General features: G+C 39.5%; 1 protein-coding gene across 6 annotated transcripts in view; it reads left to right on the top strand.

Moving 5' to 3' along the window:
- PIP5K1B (phosphatidylinositol-4-phosphate 5-kinase type 1 beta) overlaps nucleotides 1-18,048 on the top strand; it is a 168,108-nt gene that overhangs the window by 39,214 nt on the left and 110,846 nt on the right. For 4 of the 6 annotated variants that reach the window (XM_037901862.2, XM_043547686.1, XM_043547685.1 and 1 more), the window contains exons 2-3: nucleotides 15,370-15,451; nucleotides 17,113-17,181. In XM_037901862.2, coding sequence (XP_037757790.1) covers nucleotides 17,113-17,181 — 69 coding nt within the window. In that variant the 5' untranslated portion in view covers nucleotides 15,370-15,451. Of the gene's footprint in view, nucleotides 1-1,318; nucleotides 1,412-10,220; nucleotides 10,267-15,369; nucleotides 15,452-17,112; nucleotides 17,182-18,048 lie in introns of those variants that run through there. The other 2 variants (XM_043547682.1, XM_043547683.1) reach the window with 2 other exon arrangements.

Here is an 18,048-nt window from a genome sequence, read left to right as displayed (position 1 = left end):
TTCCATTCTTTCGGATTACACCTTGTTTAATTAAACTGGAGACGGGTAGGTAGCTGTCTTCCTTCCTGTCTGGGTGGTGGATGGGGGGGGAACCTGTTTTTTTTCCGTTTTTGTTTGATCACTGACTGGAAGCATATCATTCAATATCTATAATTCCTCATATAGTGTTAATACATACATTTCCCAATGATATAAATCTTCTGAGGGATCCTTTTTTTTGTTTTGTTTTTGATCACTGCTCCAGGACTGTTGCTGGGAAAAGTTTTTCTGGTCCTGAAAGCATTTGTACTGTACGTATTTGTTTAAAATGTAGAAAATCACAAAGAAGAAGGGTTTGTCTGGTGTTTGGTAACGCACTCTAAACTATGATTTCACGTGTGTGCATATAATGTATATGTGAGTGTGTATACAATGCAGCACTTTTGAACCTTTTATACTATTTACTAGTTTAAAACCCCAAACACTAAAGGCAGCTTTATTCCTACTATACTGGATATATCTCCATTAAAAAAAAAAAGATGGCAGATTATTCTAAAATAAAGTACAGTACATGATTTGTAGAATAATATAACTAAAGTAATGGCGTATGGTATAGCTGAATAGACTGTTGGGATGTTCACAATCAACAAAATCCCGGGATCTGAGTCAGATACAATAGTAGGTCACCACTATTTGCAGTGCAGTTGCTAATTAATATTTGGCCCATTCCTGAGAGGTGTAGAGCATCTGTAGCTCTCAGTGAAGTGGGTGGGTATTTATGGGTGCTCATCGCTTCCTTGTGACTTGACCCTACATTGAGAGAGAGGATGACAGATTTGGCAGTTTTTAAAATTAAAGTGTAGAAACGTAGGCTTGCAAAGCACAGACTGGCTTATCTGATATTCAGAAGTAGATTTTTGCAGGCTGAAGTTCAATAGTGTTAAGAATAATCTGGGAATTAATGGATGAAACTCTGGTCCCCAGGGTTGCCATTTTATTGCCATTCAAATGCCATGCTTTATTCGTGAGACTAGAGTAACATGGCAGAAAACATCAAACAGAATAGGAATCTTCAGATTGTTCTTGTAAAACTTATTTTAGTCTCTGAAAGATCTGACAGGGCATACAAATTAATGGAAGTTATTGAAACTGAAGAAGTGAAAGTGATGTTATCTGTTATATTTGGGCAAGACTGAGTGAACAATTTGAATGGCAGCTTGGAGTTGACTTTGCATATGCCTTACAGCTGTGTGGTTCAAAACTTCAGTCTTAATATCTTCTTATCAATATGGCCAAGAAAAGACTTTTAAGAGGTAACATAAATTCTCTGTTTCCTCAGAACATGAATTCCATCAACTTGGACATACTAATTGTGGCATACATGCGTCTCTCCTTGTTCCTCAAGAGCAATAGAGAGCTACATATGCCGCAAGTAAGAAATATCTATAAGATAATAAGTGCATTAAACGGGTGAATTGGGCTGGTTATGTGGATGTTTTAAGAATGGTTAACTCTCTGCATGTCCCAACAGTATAAGGTTACTTTTCCACTCTTTTTACTCAGAGTGGCTGCTAACTCTGAAATATTATTATCCTAACACTCATTGATGAAAAATGAGAAGAGTTGGACTTGATAAGAGAACAGCTGAGAGTTCAAATATTTTCTGGCATTTTCAGAACTGACTTGAAAATTTGCCTTTCAACAAGTTTTTTCAACTGTTACAACCAGCATTTTTTAGGAATGGAAGTCAGCTTGCTAATTTAACAAAAGTAGACATGTATTCCTTTGTTTTGGCAATTCACCAAAGAATTCTTGTCACCCGTTGCTGTTCCCTTCTCTTTTTACACTGTTTTTAACAAGAAAAACCATTGGGATCTGAATTTGCAGTCAAAAGTCTGCCACCTCTTTAAACCAGATTTAATAAGAGAAGCTATATACTTGTCTGAAGATTTTACAGTCCTGGTGCTAAAGAAAAAATTGAGGTTTTTCCCAGTTGTATGCTTTGGGATAAAATCCTCTCATGACTTTATTCTATCCTGGAGATCTATCAGTAGAAAAATGTAAATGTTTTCATCCCTTTGGATAGTTCAGATGTGTGGACAGATGTATAAACAGTTAAACTATCTTCTTTAATCCTAAACAGTTATTCTCAGTTCTCCTCAGAATAGTGTGTAGAATGGACTCATCTCTTGACAACGGAGGCCATCTAAGCTCCAATAAAACTCTGATCGGTAAAATGTCTGTCACCAAAGGAATGACTTCTAGTCTGGGCATGTAAGATTCCAACTCTTAACTATGAGGGGGTGCATCCTGCCACTGTTCTCCATGTGGAATATCCATTGAAGTTAAAAGGGGGTGGGATTATTGTGCAGACTGAGGGAAGGTTTGGGTGCTGGGTGAAAGTTTTGTTACTGTTTTTGTATTTAAAGTTTTATTGCCTTTCTTTAACAGCAATATTTAGTATATGATATATATACTATTTCAATTTTTTTGACCTTGGCAATTACCAGTGTTCATGCCTCCCCCCCTTACCCTGCTTAGTATAATAGCATAATAACACAATGTAAACCGAAGCAAAAAACTGGAATCTTTACATTGTAGCAGTAGGGCCAGGGTCAACAATCCCAATTAAGCAGTTATTTGAGAACTAGCCAGAAAAGCATGTTTCTGAAATACACGTGAAGTGCTTAATGAGGGCAACTTTTTGGTACAGACTTACCGTTTACCAAGAATCCCTGGCTTGTGTCAGGTGTGCCCTTCTCTGAGTTTGTGGCATGCAAAGTCTATAAACAAAGTCACCAAACACAGTCAATCGTTGTCTATTTTCCTGGAATCTTTGTTTAATATAAATGGTTTAAAGTTTAAAATGGCTTCCGGGATAGATCTAAAATCTTTATTTCCCCACCCCCTGCTTGAAAGGCAACCTGTTACATTATCATTTCCTTTTAAAAACAAAGAAACAAAAACCAGCCACAGAAACTCAAAACATAATTCTCCTCAACCTACAGTCTGTAGGTTAAATAGCCACAAAAACAACAAGGAGTCCGGTGGCACCTTAAAGACTAACAGATTTATTTGAGCATAAGATTTCTTCAAGGTGCCACGGGACTCCTTGTTTTTGTGGATACAGACAAACACGGCTACCCCCTGATAGGTTAAATATCATAACTCTGGGGGGATTGACTTTATGGCTTGTTGAAATTAAACTGCAACCTCCTTCCTTTGGGTTGAAGCAGAGAGAGAACTCAGACTGCTCCAGAAATGAGCATATGGTTTTTTGTTTTTTAAAAAGACCATGATCTGAGGGGAAATTAATTTGAAAGGGTGTGAAATTTCCCAGTTTGTCATTATTGGTGCAAGCACCTTTAAGTGAAACAGCCCAGCGTGTTGTCAGCTCTATCACTACTGCAGACCTTGCGATAAGTGAACTATATTTTCATGTCAAATGTAGAAATATTACCTCAGGTCTCGGCTGGGCTATCAAGGCGTAGACCTGTGTGGCTTTGCGGGGAAAGAATGTGAAAGGATTTGCTTTGCAGCAGGAGTTGCAGAAAGATTTCTTATTGACTCAGCCAGAATTTCTACTGGGATTCTGGGTGTGTGTGTGTGTGTGCGCCAAACTGAGAAGACAACTTCTGTTTCAGCGTACATTCCTCCCATTCCAGACCCTCTCCTCAGGCCACTGTGGGAGGGAAGGAGAGGGCCATGGCCCCACACTCATCTCATTTCCTTTGGTGAGGCTTGATGGTGTGAGCTGTGCAATGCCTATGCTCTGCAGCCACATTGTGGCTGACCCATGCACAGAGACACACCCTCTCTTGTGTATTAGTGCTGAGTCCGCTGAAATCTCCCCCCAAAAGAGACTGCCAGAACTGGTACTGTTAGTGAATACCATGGTGTTTAGGCAAGAGGCAAATCACTGGAAAAACTGTCAAGCCCCCAAAACATAAAATTTAAATGTACTCTGCATCTTGTTTTAGTTGATACTGGCACCTCATTTTGGGTTTGGTTTTCGCTTTACTTTAGTTCTTAGTTCCGGAGGCCCTTCCTGTTCTGCTTTCTGTGAAATCATAATTTCTGAAGGAACCTATGGTGTGGTGGATGCTTCTTGAAGTTAGAAATGCAATCCTATCAAACATAAACTTCTAGCCTTTGTTGACATTATGAGTAAGAGAGAGTCCTTATTCTCATGACCCTTTGAAGACAATTAACAGAACTCTTGGGGCTGGATTTCTCAGAATATTGCTGGTTTGGGGAAGCTGGGCATTGCACGATTTTCTGTGCACATGGTTAGGCAAACATAACACTTTTTTATAGGTTCTATAGAGAGGAATTTTGCCACAAATATATTTAAGAAAAATTAAATGGTCCGTGTCTATTACAGCTGAGAAAATTTCATCTGAATGGAAAATCTAATTTAAAAAAAATTTAATAAAAGTATAGATTAAATGCAGTAGGGATTACACTAAATCTCTCTCTCCTTTTACTCCATTGTCTCCTCTGGGTCCTGGGTGTAGAAATATTTCCATAACTTTCCTTTCCTGTCTGCTGTAACTTCATTCCTTAGAAGTGATTTGTGTTACAGGACTTCCATCACTTTTAGTGCTTGTTTTCAAGTGTAACACATGCATTCTAGAACTCAAGACATTAAAAGTGGAATTTGGGAGGTATGACAACTAATGACCGACTCCCGAATACAAGGATTAAAATCTTCCTGCTGTTCCCTGCTTCCTTTTAAACAATGCCCGTTCCTGTCTTGTATGTGTGTGTTGTTTATATATTAATTACATCTTCTTGCTAGATGTTCCATTCTATGCATCTGATGAAGTGGGCTGTAGCCCACGAAAGCTTATGCTCTAATAAATTTATTAGTCTCTAAGGTGCCACAAGTACTCCTGTTCTTTTTGTGGATACAGACTAACACGGCTGCTACTCTGAAACCTGATTTGTGTAACTACTTCCAAATGTGGGAGAGACTTCAAAGGCCAACTAGTCTCATAAGATCTGATCTCTCAGGTCTAAATGGATTTTGCCGGTTTTGAATTCTTTGCCAACATGTAGCTAGCTACCTGCCTGCCTATGCTGCACCTTTCTGACTTTGTGATCCCATATCCCCAAAATCAGACAGGCACAACATTCAGTCCAAGTAGTATTGAGACTTCTTAAATTCCTCTTTCAACATGTATTTATTTAGCAAGATTCACATGTAGATTTTTTTTTTTTTGGTTATCAAGATTGGAATACCCATTAAGAAAGGTGTGATCTATGTGTGTGTTTTGGATCAGAAATATAGATTTATAATGGAAACAGCAGAGAAATTGACTTGTATTACATGGAATCTAAATATCTCATTAAAAACAAACCCCACCTTTACACAAAGACTCTACCCAATCATTACCTTATTCTAAGGTATATTTGAACATAAGTACAGATAAGTAATAGCTTGTTTTTGGCCTGCCAAAAGGTGTCAGTACAATGATTAATGGCATAGATGTAGCCTGACTTCTATTTTGGGTGGGCAGGGCTCAAGGTAGCTCCTCATAGCGGGATCCAGGGAGGGAGTGCCACTGACACCTCGTGACTCATCTTAGCAAACCAAGCACCTATCTGGGTTGGGGAGGGGGGCAGGAGGGGCAACCAAAAATTATAACTCAAAGGTCAGGGAGCTCAGCTCAAAAAGTTTGAAAAGAGTTCAGGGAGAGGGTAGCTCAGGGCTCAGGGAGAGGGGTAGTTGGAGCTGTTTGCTGGGGGGGGGTCCCCTGCAGTCCATGTTCCCCACCCAGGCGGTTCTTACCAGCAAAGGGCCTGGGAGCTGAGGAGCAGCTTCAAGTCCACGCAGCAGCAGGAGATGAGGGAACTCCGTGGTTGCCTGCTCCATGACACCAGCCAGAGCAGCGGTTGTCATGCACTGGCCGCCACCTTCCCTTCCCCTCCCCCCCCCGCCTAGCTTCCCACCTCCGACCTGGCCAAGGGGTGGGGAGAGAAGGGAGTATGGATCTCCCCTGGGACTGCCCTGCTCTTGCACTGCAGTTTGGGGCAGGGCAACGCCCCTCGTGCCCGCCCCTCCACCCCCCCGCTAACTCTGCCCATGGGCTCAGGGCTTTTGCCCCAGAGGGGGTGCTGAGGATCTGGACTTCAGCCACGTGGCTCCTGGCTTCAGCCCCGCGGGAGGTGCTGGATCTCAGGCTCTGGATCTCAGGCTTGTGGACCCCCAGGGGGCCATGGACCCCTTGTTATGAGAACCTTAGTCTGAGCTAGGGCACCTTACAGTTCTTAGGCATGCACCCCTTCTGGAGTGTAAACTCAAAATTACACCGTCTTGCACTGCACAGGGAACTGTATAGCGTAAGCTCATAAAATTTGCCCCCTCCCTGAATGTGGCGAGGAATATGCAACAGCTTTCTGCCCCTGAGTTATGATAGAGCAAAAACAAATTTATTAACTACAAAAGATTTGAAGTTAACTTTTGCATATGTCAGGAACCCTTTGTTTCAAAGCTTGTTTCCCATGCCAGTCAGCGGAAAAACACTGACATCCCAAGATGCAGTCCAGCACCAGGTGACCTGGTCACATGTCTCTGTAGAGTCACAGCAGCCATCCCCCACTGGCTGTTTGGAGAGTTTACAGGAAGGCTCACCAGGTGGGAGATAAGCTTATACTAAGGCCTATTGTTTTTTTCCTAATGGCCCATTAACCTGAATGGACCCTTCCCAGCCAGCAGTCTATACTGAGAGCATTTTGCCTAGTGGGCGTTGCCCAGGAATAGCTACATGTGAAATAGATATATTGTCAATATTCATAAATTTGGATACAAAAAAGATACATGTATACAAATAGGATAATCATATTCAGAAAACCATAATCTTTCCCATGACACCTCACATGCCTTATCTTGCATAAAATACATCATAATTATGTTACTAATGTCACTGAAGAATGTGGGGTGCAGTGTCACAGCCTCCCGCATGCTGCTGAAGACTGAGGCCCAGGCTGCCTGCTGAATACCAAGGTGAAAGCAGGTTCTATTGGGCACTGTTGTGTAAAGGGCTCAAGTGCTTTGTACAGCTCTTTTCCCCTCCTGTGGTCCTGCTACACTTTGCCTTCCATACCCAAGTGATATGCTGCTAATATTTCAACAAGAGATCCCCCACAAATATCCCCACTTAACTTGTGTTAGACCCCAAGCACTTGAGGGAGCAGAGGTGATGCAAAGAGGAGGAGAGAGGGGTTGGGGAAAGCCTATTGTTTTTCATTGAAACAAATCTATTTCTAATAACCACTCCCCAGGATTCAGAGTAGCAGCCGTGTTAGTCTGTATTCGCAAAAAGAAAAGGAATACTTGTGGCACCTTAGAGACTAACATTTATTTGAGAATAAGCTTAGCAATGCCACATTTTAACCAATGATACTGTATTGAGTGCACTCACTGGAACTGTTTATGCTTTATCCTGAAGCTGGTCTATTCCAAAGACACGTAATTGGCTCTTCAGAATTATGTTTATGCACCCAAAGGATAAGGTATTTCTTGCAGAGAGGATTCAGTAGTGTCCAAAGGTTGGGACACTTCCTTCAGAGGCAGAGAAGTTACTGTGAACCTCTTCAATTTTGTGACAGAACTTGAACAGGGGCTTCTGTGAGCATATCCCTGTTTATCCATATTGGTTTTAGTGAAAGATAAATATTGAAATTGAAGACTTATAAATACATTTATGTACAGGGCCAAGTCCTGAGGTGGTGTGTTATATTGGTAAGGGATTGTATCTAGGTCTGAGGGAGTCTAAGGCCCTGATCCTACAGTAAGCTCTATGTGGATACACCATTGTGTCCAGGTACAGCCCCATTGACCGTAGTGGGCCCCTGCACAGGGGTCCACTTGTGCAGAACTCGCTGCAGGATCAGAGCCAAAAGGAGTTATATGCTGAGGTGCTAGAAGATTGTGTGCTTTGGTGTGTGTGGTCTACTCTAACGTATATTGTCTTACCTCCTTCTGTTCGTTGGTTTTGCTACCCCTTCTGCCCACTTTGGGCCTCAGGTGTGTGAGTTAAACAAATTTAATTTCCTTTTTATCCACTTACATCTGCTTACTGACATATAACTCATATAACTTCTACCTGCTTACACATCACTAGTGAGTTTGGCCCACTAAATCAGAACATGGACAGTTATGCTTACTACACTTTGTAAAGCTTAAAAAGGAGAGAGAGAAAAGAAGAACTATATAAGGCAGTCAAAATTTCATTTCTCTCTGGGAATACCGTTAATTTTAAAAAGCACTGAAAATTTAGAGCAAGTGCTCCATTTAATATTAGAAATTGAGCTAGTTTCGGGGAGTTCAGAAATTAGTGTAATGTGTAAACTGTAAAATAAATAAATAAATAAATAACAACACAAAGGTGTCTCTTTCATTTCCTGTTCCCATTCCCAGGGACATTTAGAAGTATACTGATTTGTTTTCTACTCTGTGATGGCTTATAGTGTGGAGATCTAATTACTTATTTTTTGAGAAAAGCATAACCTTTATAGTTCAGGAATTAGTTACATTTTAGTCCTCCCAAGCTTTGACAACATTTCTAATAGGCAGCCTTTGAATCACTGAACAGAGATGCAAAGAAATGAAAATGCTGTGGGCAGTCATACCGTATGTACAGTTGCCCATGCCAAAATTCAGCAAATATACAATTAATGAGTCAGAAGGGTTCTGTATACAAAAGGAAAAGTGATGGAAAAATTTGAAGGAAAAAAGTGTCATAAGAGAATAGTAGCCCTATGTAATAGCTGTTCTTAACATTGATGGGATTAAAAAAATATATATCTCAGCTTTGAGTTATCAGGTAAGGAAGCAGAATTCCACTGAGCTGAAGTGTTTGCAAAGGGGTACATATAGGTGCTTTTGGCTAATGAATGGATGAATATGGGTACTTTTCATTTATTCATAAACCTTTTATTTTTATTTTTTTTGTTACCACATACACCCATGCACAATGAATTCTGATTTGAGATAGTGACATTTGACATGAAACCTGGAAGTCTAGGGCTGCATCTTGCTGTCAGATAAATGGATGTGTATTGCCATGTAGGTCTGAAAAATCATCTGATCAAATCAGTAACTGACTTGACAAAGCTACACAATGACTGGCAGCATATTTAAAAGTAGGACTGAGCTGAAAATATTACAGTTGAAAATGTTTCTTGCCAAAGTTCAATAAGTGAAATTTCATAGTTATAAAGCTGACATTTTTGTGACTTTGAAATTACTGTGACTGACCTAAAAGCACTTGTGTAACATGCAGTCTTACCATGACAATAATTCCTTCTAATAGAGCCAATAAATACAGTATATAATGGTAAGCAGGAAGGCTGAAGTTTTCACGTTGAAATGTTGCTGGTAGAATCTTTGCAGGCTGGTTTGGCAAATGGCCGGCCACACTCAAGAAATAAGAAGCACGGATCTTGCATGTTGAAACCCTTTTGTTATTAGTGCTAGCTGATTAATACGATAATCTAAGTTTGTCTTGTGACTAGTATTAAATTCTTTTAGTGTGAATTCTTGTGTTTTATTCCAGACAGGCAACAGGCCAGTTTCAGGATCTTGAATCCCCCTGCGGGAAGGTATTTATGAAAGGATTAGAAGTGATTAGAAAGTAGCTTCTGCTAGTAAATAAGTTTATCTGAAATGCACAAAAGTATGAGAACAGGATTTCTAGATTAATTCTGAAGCATTGTATGATGATGGTGAAATTATTCAAAAACAGTCCGCTACAGTGTTTCATGAGATCTCAGTTATCTGTTCCAGATTCTTTCTCAGAGATGATACTTAGTTCTATCTGTATGTAGTTGTCTGTGGTTTATATGAAACCAATCACCATGCTAGATGGACATTGACATCTAGTGTTTAAAAACAAAAATAGACATCTGTTTGTATCTTTTTATTTTCCAAGTTAGATTTTAAAAAAAAATCTCACTTCACTTACCTACAATTATCATAATGGATGAAAAACAGTGGCACTCTTTCATTTTAATGTGTTCTTCCTAGATTTGGTACTCATCAGCGTAAAGTCAGGTGGTGTACATGTGCAAACAGCTGACAACCCCCTCCACAAAAGTTGGTTAGTAGCAACAAGTGCTAGCAATAGCTTTGAGAGGCAACATTGCTTATATGTAGAATATGCCAATTAAATAGCATGCTTTTTATTTATAAATGAAATAGAAACCAGGTTCTTCTCTCTTTTCTCATAGAAAGTTAAGGGACTGAAGATTCTGAGAAATATTTTTTCACATTTGGCAATGGTAAGAAAGCAGAACTAATTATTAGTTGAGTGTACTAAGAGAGGCTACCAGCAAGAACCTCCCCCCCCATTTTTTTTGTAATAGGGCCCCTCTCATTGAAGTCAGTGGGAGTTTTGCTGTTGACTTAAATCTGAGCTGAAGTGGACTAAAGTAATAATAGTGATTTCTTTCATTAGGCAGACCGAGAAACTCAAGTACATATATAAATAATAATTTAGTTCTAAGCGTTGGCTGTATGTATTTGAGTGTATGTACCCTCATGGTTACTAGGCTAGCTGCACTGCTGTCCCTTCTTGGGTCTTACCGAGTGCCCTGCCCCCACAGTGGCAGGCCTCAAGTCTGCCTCTCCTGCGGTGGAGTTCTGCAGCTTGCAGACTCTTAGACCAGGACCTGGGCTACAGCCTGTTGGGTGTCAACCATGACCACTTTAGCATGTCCAATGATGTTTGGCACCTGTAAGCATTATACTGTAGGGGCCTGTGTCAGCACACATTTGCAGTGCTACAGAAACAGCTTTTTCAAAACCAAGTGTAATTTGTTCATTACTCAAAGGTATAAAACAGGTAGAACACAGGGTAAAACAAAAGGCATAGTCATGTGGGTCTGTCTTTCACGTAACTCCCCTCAGCCAGCTAATTCCATCCCTGGCAGGAAGAAACAGCGTATAATGCAGCAGCATGCTCCCGGTGTCAGACTGTCAGCCGTTTCACTGACACATTCTGGCCAGCCTCTTTCAGCTCATCTGACCCCCCCGCCCCCAACCACCACCACCACACACATACCCTTTTCTATCCTCTTTTTGAGGTTTTAGGTCTCCTTTTGATCCCAGGCTTAGGCCAAGTCTAAACTACAAAGTTTTGTTAGCATAGCTATATCAGTCGGGGGTGTGGAAGAAACCCCCTAGGCTAGCCAACATAACTATGCCAACAAAACCACCAGTGTAGACACAGCTATGCTGACAAAAGTGCGTCTGTTGGCTGAGCTAATGTCTTTCAGGGAGGTGGTGTTACTGTGCTGACAGAAAAGCTCCTGTCATCATAAGCTGTGTCTCTGCTGGATGCTCTGTTCATATAGCTTTGTTGTGTTGACAAGGCCTTAGCCTTGAGAAAAGTAAAACCTCATAGCCTGGTTGGAGTCAGCTAAGCAAGTTCTCTACCCAACTGATTGCCAAGCCTTTGTTGTGTTAACTCCTTTGAAGCTGTGTAGCCGAGAGGCTCTTACCTTTCCTGTTTGGTTCTTTAACAACTTTTATACTCTATGCATTCAGGCAGGCAGTAGTACAAAACTGAACAGGGAAACATTAATGAAAAATAGACATTCTCGCCATTCATCACATTCACTAAATAAAAACACAAATTTCTGCTTCAGTTTTATGGTAGATTAAAATTAACAGCATTGGAGCTTTTCCTGAACACACACTTGCATACCGATGGCTCATAAACTCTGGGAAGCCCACATTCCCTCTGTCCCCTTACTATTCGACTCCTATTTCTAATACACACCTGGTGATTGTTGTATCAGTGTTGTCCTCAACCCTCCAGCTGCCTAGGGAATATCTACACAGCAGAACTCGGGTGTACGGACCAAGCTTGCACTGTGACGCTAAAAGTAGCGGTGTAGATATTTGGGCTTGGGATCTTGGGCCCTGGACTTCAGAGCCTGTGCTTCAGCCACAGCCCAAATGTCAACACAGTTATTTTTAGTGCCATAGCACAAACCTGAGTCTGTAGACCCTGTCTGTGAGACTTGCTGGCTCGGGGTGCTCTTTGCTGTGCAGACGTCCCTTAAAAGGGACCGTTACAACATGACTGGATATTTTTTTTTATTTTATTATTTTTTTTGCCTCAGTGGAGGAGTCTGACAGAAATTAGCCAGTGTAATTTCTGGGGAAAAGTGCGGAGTGCTATTATCTCTGAGGTCACTGGAATTGCAACTTGAGTTTTGTAACATTAGACTGTGTAGGAGACTAAGCTTTCCAGTGATGTGAAGTAAATCATAAAACACAAATGGTTGCAATAAAAATGATTTTTTTCATTTAAAAGAATAACTTGTTTTAAAAAAATCACAATTTTTTTAATCCGAATTTCAAACAAATGTTAAACAAATATTAATAATAGATGTGCCTGAACTGAAACTTTGAACCCAGAGCTGAACCTCTTCCTTCAATTTTGCATTCGGGGGTGGGGGACCCAAAGCCAGAGACAGTAGTCTGCAGAAGTCTGGAAAAATGCTTCCTAAAATTACTCTTGGGGAATAACGTGCCTTCCCCCATGCCCTCAAGTGGGACTGTGCCTGAGGAGCCACAATGAAGACATTTATAAATAGCCTGGTCTTCGATTGAATGGTGAAGTAATTCTGGGTCTTAAAAGTTTCCGAAAACTCCTTTAATCTCAGTGAGTTGCTTGTACCTAGAACTGCCTGGCCCATGCTAAGATCAAATGCTGTAGTTCTCCAGGAACTTCTTCTGTTTCAAATGAGAAGGTAGTAGAGGACTTTAAAAATCAGAGGTGTAGTGTAGCCTGTGAATACATTCCAAACACTTTGGGGATATAATGTCCCTGCACTATAAAAGTACAATATATTTTTGTAGAAATGAAACAATTACAGTAAAATATGTATTTTGCAAAGCACCTCGGTACCAAAATGGCACCACAGGTCTCTAAAGAATAAAGAGATTAGGTTAATTTACTGAACTAATTTGTTATGCAAAACATCTTTATCATATTCTTTACAGCTAATAGGGACCTGATTCTTCAAGATGCTGAGCGCTATAAATTCCCATTAAACTCAAAGGAGTTGAGGGTGCGTGGCTCCCCATAAGCCTGGGACCAGGAATAGTAATGGTTCTATCTGGGCCAATCATCTTTAGAAAATAGAAGAAACTAGCACAAATAGGCGAGTTCTATTTTCTTCATAGAAATTTAAGTTACATGTTCAATTGTTACTGTAGTCAGGAAATCACCATCTGTCTTCCTAACCATGGCAACATTACAGGGACATATTTTTCACATGGATGAAATGTTCTTGAATAATTTATCTGGCTATATTGGGCACAAACAGGCTTTTCTTCCACATCCGACATGAATGTTTTCTTCAGCTAACATTTTATTGGGAGGAAATTCCTATGCTGTATTGATGTTTAACTTTCTTTGAGTTGGTCTGATCCTATCTCAGGTTAATGTTGGGAGTAGCATAGGATCTTGCTTTTGTTTGTTTGTGTTTTGAGGAGCTTTTGTCAAAGCTTCCGTCTTAAAGTTACCAGTAGCAGTTAGGCTGTCTTTCTGGTGAAATTTGAAACCATGGTAGCATTTTTCTAGAGAAATGTGTCTAGGTTCCAGTGTCACTGGTTAGAAGTGTAAGTGTAGATGAAGCCTAATGGTATTGTTATAAAATAGTTGAAGTATGTATGTTTCTGAATAAATGAAACCTACTTTAAATGGCTCTGTCTGACTTCAGTGGGAGTTCTGCCTGCAGGATGATGGCAGGATATGGCCAACTAATAACATTAATAATGAAGATATTAGTTGCTTATGATGACTTAAAGGGCAAAATGAAGCTTGTGATGCATGATAAAATGCTGGTGTGTGATATTAAGAAGTTCATCCTTCTCAGAGGATTTGAGTAATACATTTTTTTTTTTTAGCTCTTAATAGAGAAACCAATTTTCCAGATATGTAGATTTGACACAAGCCATATTTGATCTGTGGGTGAGGCAGTTCTTTAGTCATTTCAAGTGGAAAAGTTTGCTGCTGTATGAAAACTTCTTTAAAAAGTTAAGGATAGGCTTTCCTTCCAGGAAAAATTACTTTCACTTTAGATGAATTAAAAGATCTACTTTTAAGTGTGTAGATATGTATAGGGAGACGTTTACACTGATTGCAAGAGCAAAGTCAGATGTGTTCATGGGGGAGGGGGGTGGAGAAAAAAATTGAACTACCATTTGATGGGTATAACTTTACCAACAGAGAGAGAGAGAGAGAGCACAAAATTGGAGAGAGGAACATTTCCACAGAGGTACCAAATGGCACCCATGTACCTTATTTATTCAAGAAAGTAATTCTTCTTGAAGTCAATGGGACTACTCATGTGAGGAAAGCAAGCAGGACTTATTCTATAATTAAGCTTGGCAGAACTCAATTTTTATGTTTTTTTAAATATAATTTTGACACATTGGTTTTTTATTTTAAGCTTTTTTAAATTGTATCTATTTAAATTTTCACAGTTGTGGGAAATTATGGATGAGGTCAGACAATTATTTAATGACTAGATACTGAGATTCAAAAAGTTAAAGTATTAAAACTGTTAGAACACAAATTATCAACATCACATGTCAAAATATAAAAAGTAAATATCCTTAAATCAAACTTAAAGTTTTCAAGAACCATTTGTCTGTCTTAACCTATCTGTAAATTTCAGTAATTATCAGTGGAAATATTTTCATGGGTTTATGTGTGTAGGGTGAAATTGACATTTACCAATAAAAATCAAATTTTTCCAAGCCTACCTATAATATATTAATTACATAATTACAATAGCTTAATTGTATAAAGGCTAGAATGCTTTGTATAGTAAGTGCTGATTGAGTTCCTTTTGAAGTAAAGTTTATTATTATTTACTATTCAGTGCCCAGTCCTGCAAACTCTCACTCATGCAAATAATCCTGCTGACTTCAGTGGGACTACTTGTATGGGTATGGATTACTCACGTGAGTAAAGGTTGCAGGGTTGGGTGTTCACTTTACAAACTTTTCAGGGCACAGAACATGTCTTAATTATGTTCTGTACAATGCCATGAAAATTTATGGCCCTATATAAATGTTTTACAATAAGGATGTCAGTGACACAGTAGCATTGTATCTAGGGTAAAGGCAAGTTAGAGCTCAGAAAGGATGACCATATTGATCTTATTCAGTGTAGCAAAAGCTAGTTCTATTAAATGACATTAATAATCAGACCATTTGAGAACGATCTTGTATTGCCCTGCTTCTTGCAAAGCTCTAACCTACTCAGACAGTAATGTTTCATGTAGAAAGGAATTTTTAAACAATATATAACAGATATTACACTCAGATTACATAATGCTGAATGATTTTTGTGTTAATAGGGACCTGGAAAAATTGACAGCATCAATGAATGGGTTGACGGTCACTCTCAGCTCCAGATGACTTGCAATTTAGTTCAGAAAGGTATGTATATATTCATTATAACACTAGTATGTAACACTGATAAAGTGTATCAGGATTTAAAACTTGCCATTTTAATTCTTCCTTTCCTTGGCATCTACACTTGCAGGTGATCTATAACTTGGCCGGTGGGGGAATGTGATTTATTCTTGAACTAGTGTTGCTTTACTGCAATTAGCAGGTACAATGTCAAACATCACCTTGCAACTTTGGGCGCACAATGTGTCAACTTAGCCACAGGTCTTGGGTCTTTTGGGCAAGCAGAGTGTGCCATCACAAATCTAGATCCCAATCCTCGTGGTTTACACTAGTTATTGCATACATCAAGCTTGTCTTACAGAATCTGTTGTGAAGTCAAACTTTGACTTCTACATATGTAGTCTTGTACAACATGTTTGGAGTATAATCTTGGAGAATGATGGAGGGTCTAGCTCTAAAATGCTGCTAGGTCTGAAAATGTGCCGGTCTCAAATGGTGACATTAACTTAGGGCCAGTCTACACTGGCAATGCTAAAGCGCTGCCATGGCAGAGTAGTCACAACAGAGTGCTGGGAGAGAGCTCTCCCAGCGCTCTAAAAAACCCACCTCCACGAGAAGCGTAGCCACCATGCTCCCAGGACTGGTGCACTTTTTACACTCGCACTTTACAGCGCTGAAACTTGCTACGCTCAGGGGGGTGTTTTTTCACACCGCTGAGTGAGAAAGTTGCAGCGCTGTAAAGTGCCAGCGTAGACAAACCCTTAGTCTCCCCATTGAATTTATAAAATGACCTAACTACAAGAAATGAAGGCAGCTGCATTTTTGTGCATATTTGTGTTAGAGGGGAAAAAGGAATCCATCTTTCAGATGATTGTGTTGAGGGTCTAAAGGAGGGGAAGATGAGAATGCAGAAGGTGTCATTTAAATGGATTCCAGTAAAAATCTGATAGTATGTCTGGTCAGTCTTGTTCTCCAAATCTTATTTACTGTTTGTTATCTGTATTATGGTCCTCCCTGGGAGCCCCTGTTGTACTAGGTGCTGTATAAAACCAGAACAAAAAGACAATCCCTGCCCCGAAAAGCTTACAATCTAACTAAATTTAGCCCCCCAAAAAGTTTGTTCAAGTTGGCTTGAATATGAAAACTGACTGGTGGGTTTGAAAGTTGCTGAAGGTCCATAACCAAAGGGTGGTGACAAGTGATCACTTGTCAGATATCTAGTGCAATACTGCACTTGGTCATGCTGCTAGGTCTGGATTCATCTAACATTTCTTTAACAATCTGGAAGAGGGGGTAAACTGAATGTTACTGAATATCCACTGATGATACTAACTAGGAAAGAGTTACAGATATTAGTAAGGAAAGAAATAATACAGAAGGACCTAGAGAGATTAGAAACAGGGATGAAAGTTGCAAAAAACATATATTTATATATTTGAGTGGATGGCAAATTAGGCATGAGTTAGTAGTGCGGGATGTCAGCAGGAAAGGTCAGGGCAATCTTGGGCTCCTTTGAATACTGATTTAAGTGAGAGGCCAAAGAAACCCTAAACAAACAATTTTTTGAGGAGTCTTTACACAATTTATTAACTTACTACTGTCCTCTCTAAAAATCTAAATTTAGCAAGTAGGGGATAACAAATTAGTATTTTTGGTTTTAAAAAAATTTGTTTTCTATCTCTCAGATGTCATCTGTTACTGAAAATGGAGATGCCCCTGCTGGAAAACAAAATGAGGAGAAAACATATAAAAAGGTAAATGTGACCAGTAATGTTCCTTTTGTAACAAGTATCGGAGGGGTAGCTGTGTTAGTCTGTATCCACAAAAACAACAAGGAGTCCAGTGGCACCTTAAAGACTAACAGATTTATTGGGGCATAAGCTTTCATGGTTAAAAAATCCACTTGGTTTTTTACCCACGAAAAGTTATGCCCTAATAAATCTGTTAGTCCTTAAGATGCCACCGGACTCCTCGCTTTCTTCCTTTTGTAAGATTGGATATATTGTACTAAACTGGTGTAAAAGAAAACATTCTACAGCTTTGTCTTTTTTTAGTCTCTAGAATGCATTTTCTTGGACATTTCTTGTGTGCATGAAAGTTTAATACTTGAGCATTCCTAATGTGGAGCTTTCAAAGTAGAAGAAAACAAATCTCCCTCTCCCTCAACTTTGTAGTTGCTGTAAGTCAAACATTCATCAGAATAGGCCAAAGAAGCAAAACAAACAAGAAAAATGCCATTGTTCACTTCTGAGTCCTTTCTCTTTTGTAAAAGTATACCAAGTTCCTATACCCAGTCAGTGTGACTACTCAATATTAACGTCTCTTTTTAAATACACACCTTGCTATAGCATGGGAAATTCTTGGCTCCTAGCAACAGAGATATCTCTGTTGCTAAAAACACTATTGTCCGAGAATCTAGTACAGTAAGTTCTCAGAAGCTTCAAATGTTTGTACTGTGTCTCTTGACTACAAATTAACCCTCCTTATTTTTTTGCCAAAGGTGTGGTTTTTGTTTTGTATGGGTTTTAAGGTAATTTTGTTTAATAGATAACTTAATGCCTTTAATTCTTTCTTACAATAACGGCTATAGAGATTAACACAGTATTTGTAGCACAGTGCAA

This window comes from Chelonia mydas, chromosome 5 (assembly GCF_015237465.2).
Source record: "Chelonia mydas isolate rCheMyd1 chromosome 5, rCheMyd1.pri.v2, whole genome shotgun sequence".
NCBI classification, from domain to species: Eukaryota; Metazoa; Chordata; order Testudines; family Cheloniidae; genus Chelonia; species Chelonia mydas.
The sequence above is the reverse complement of the archived record's forward strand: the minus strand, read 5'-3'. Positions and strand labels throughout refer to the sequence as shown.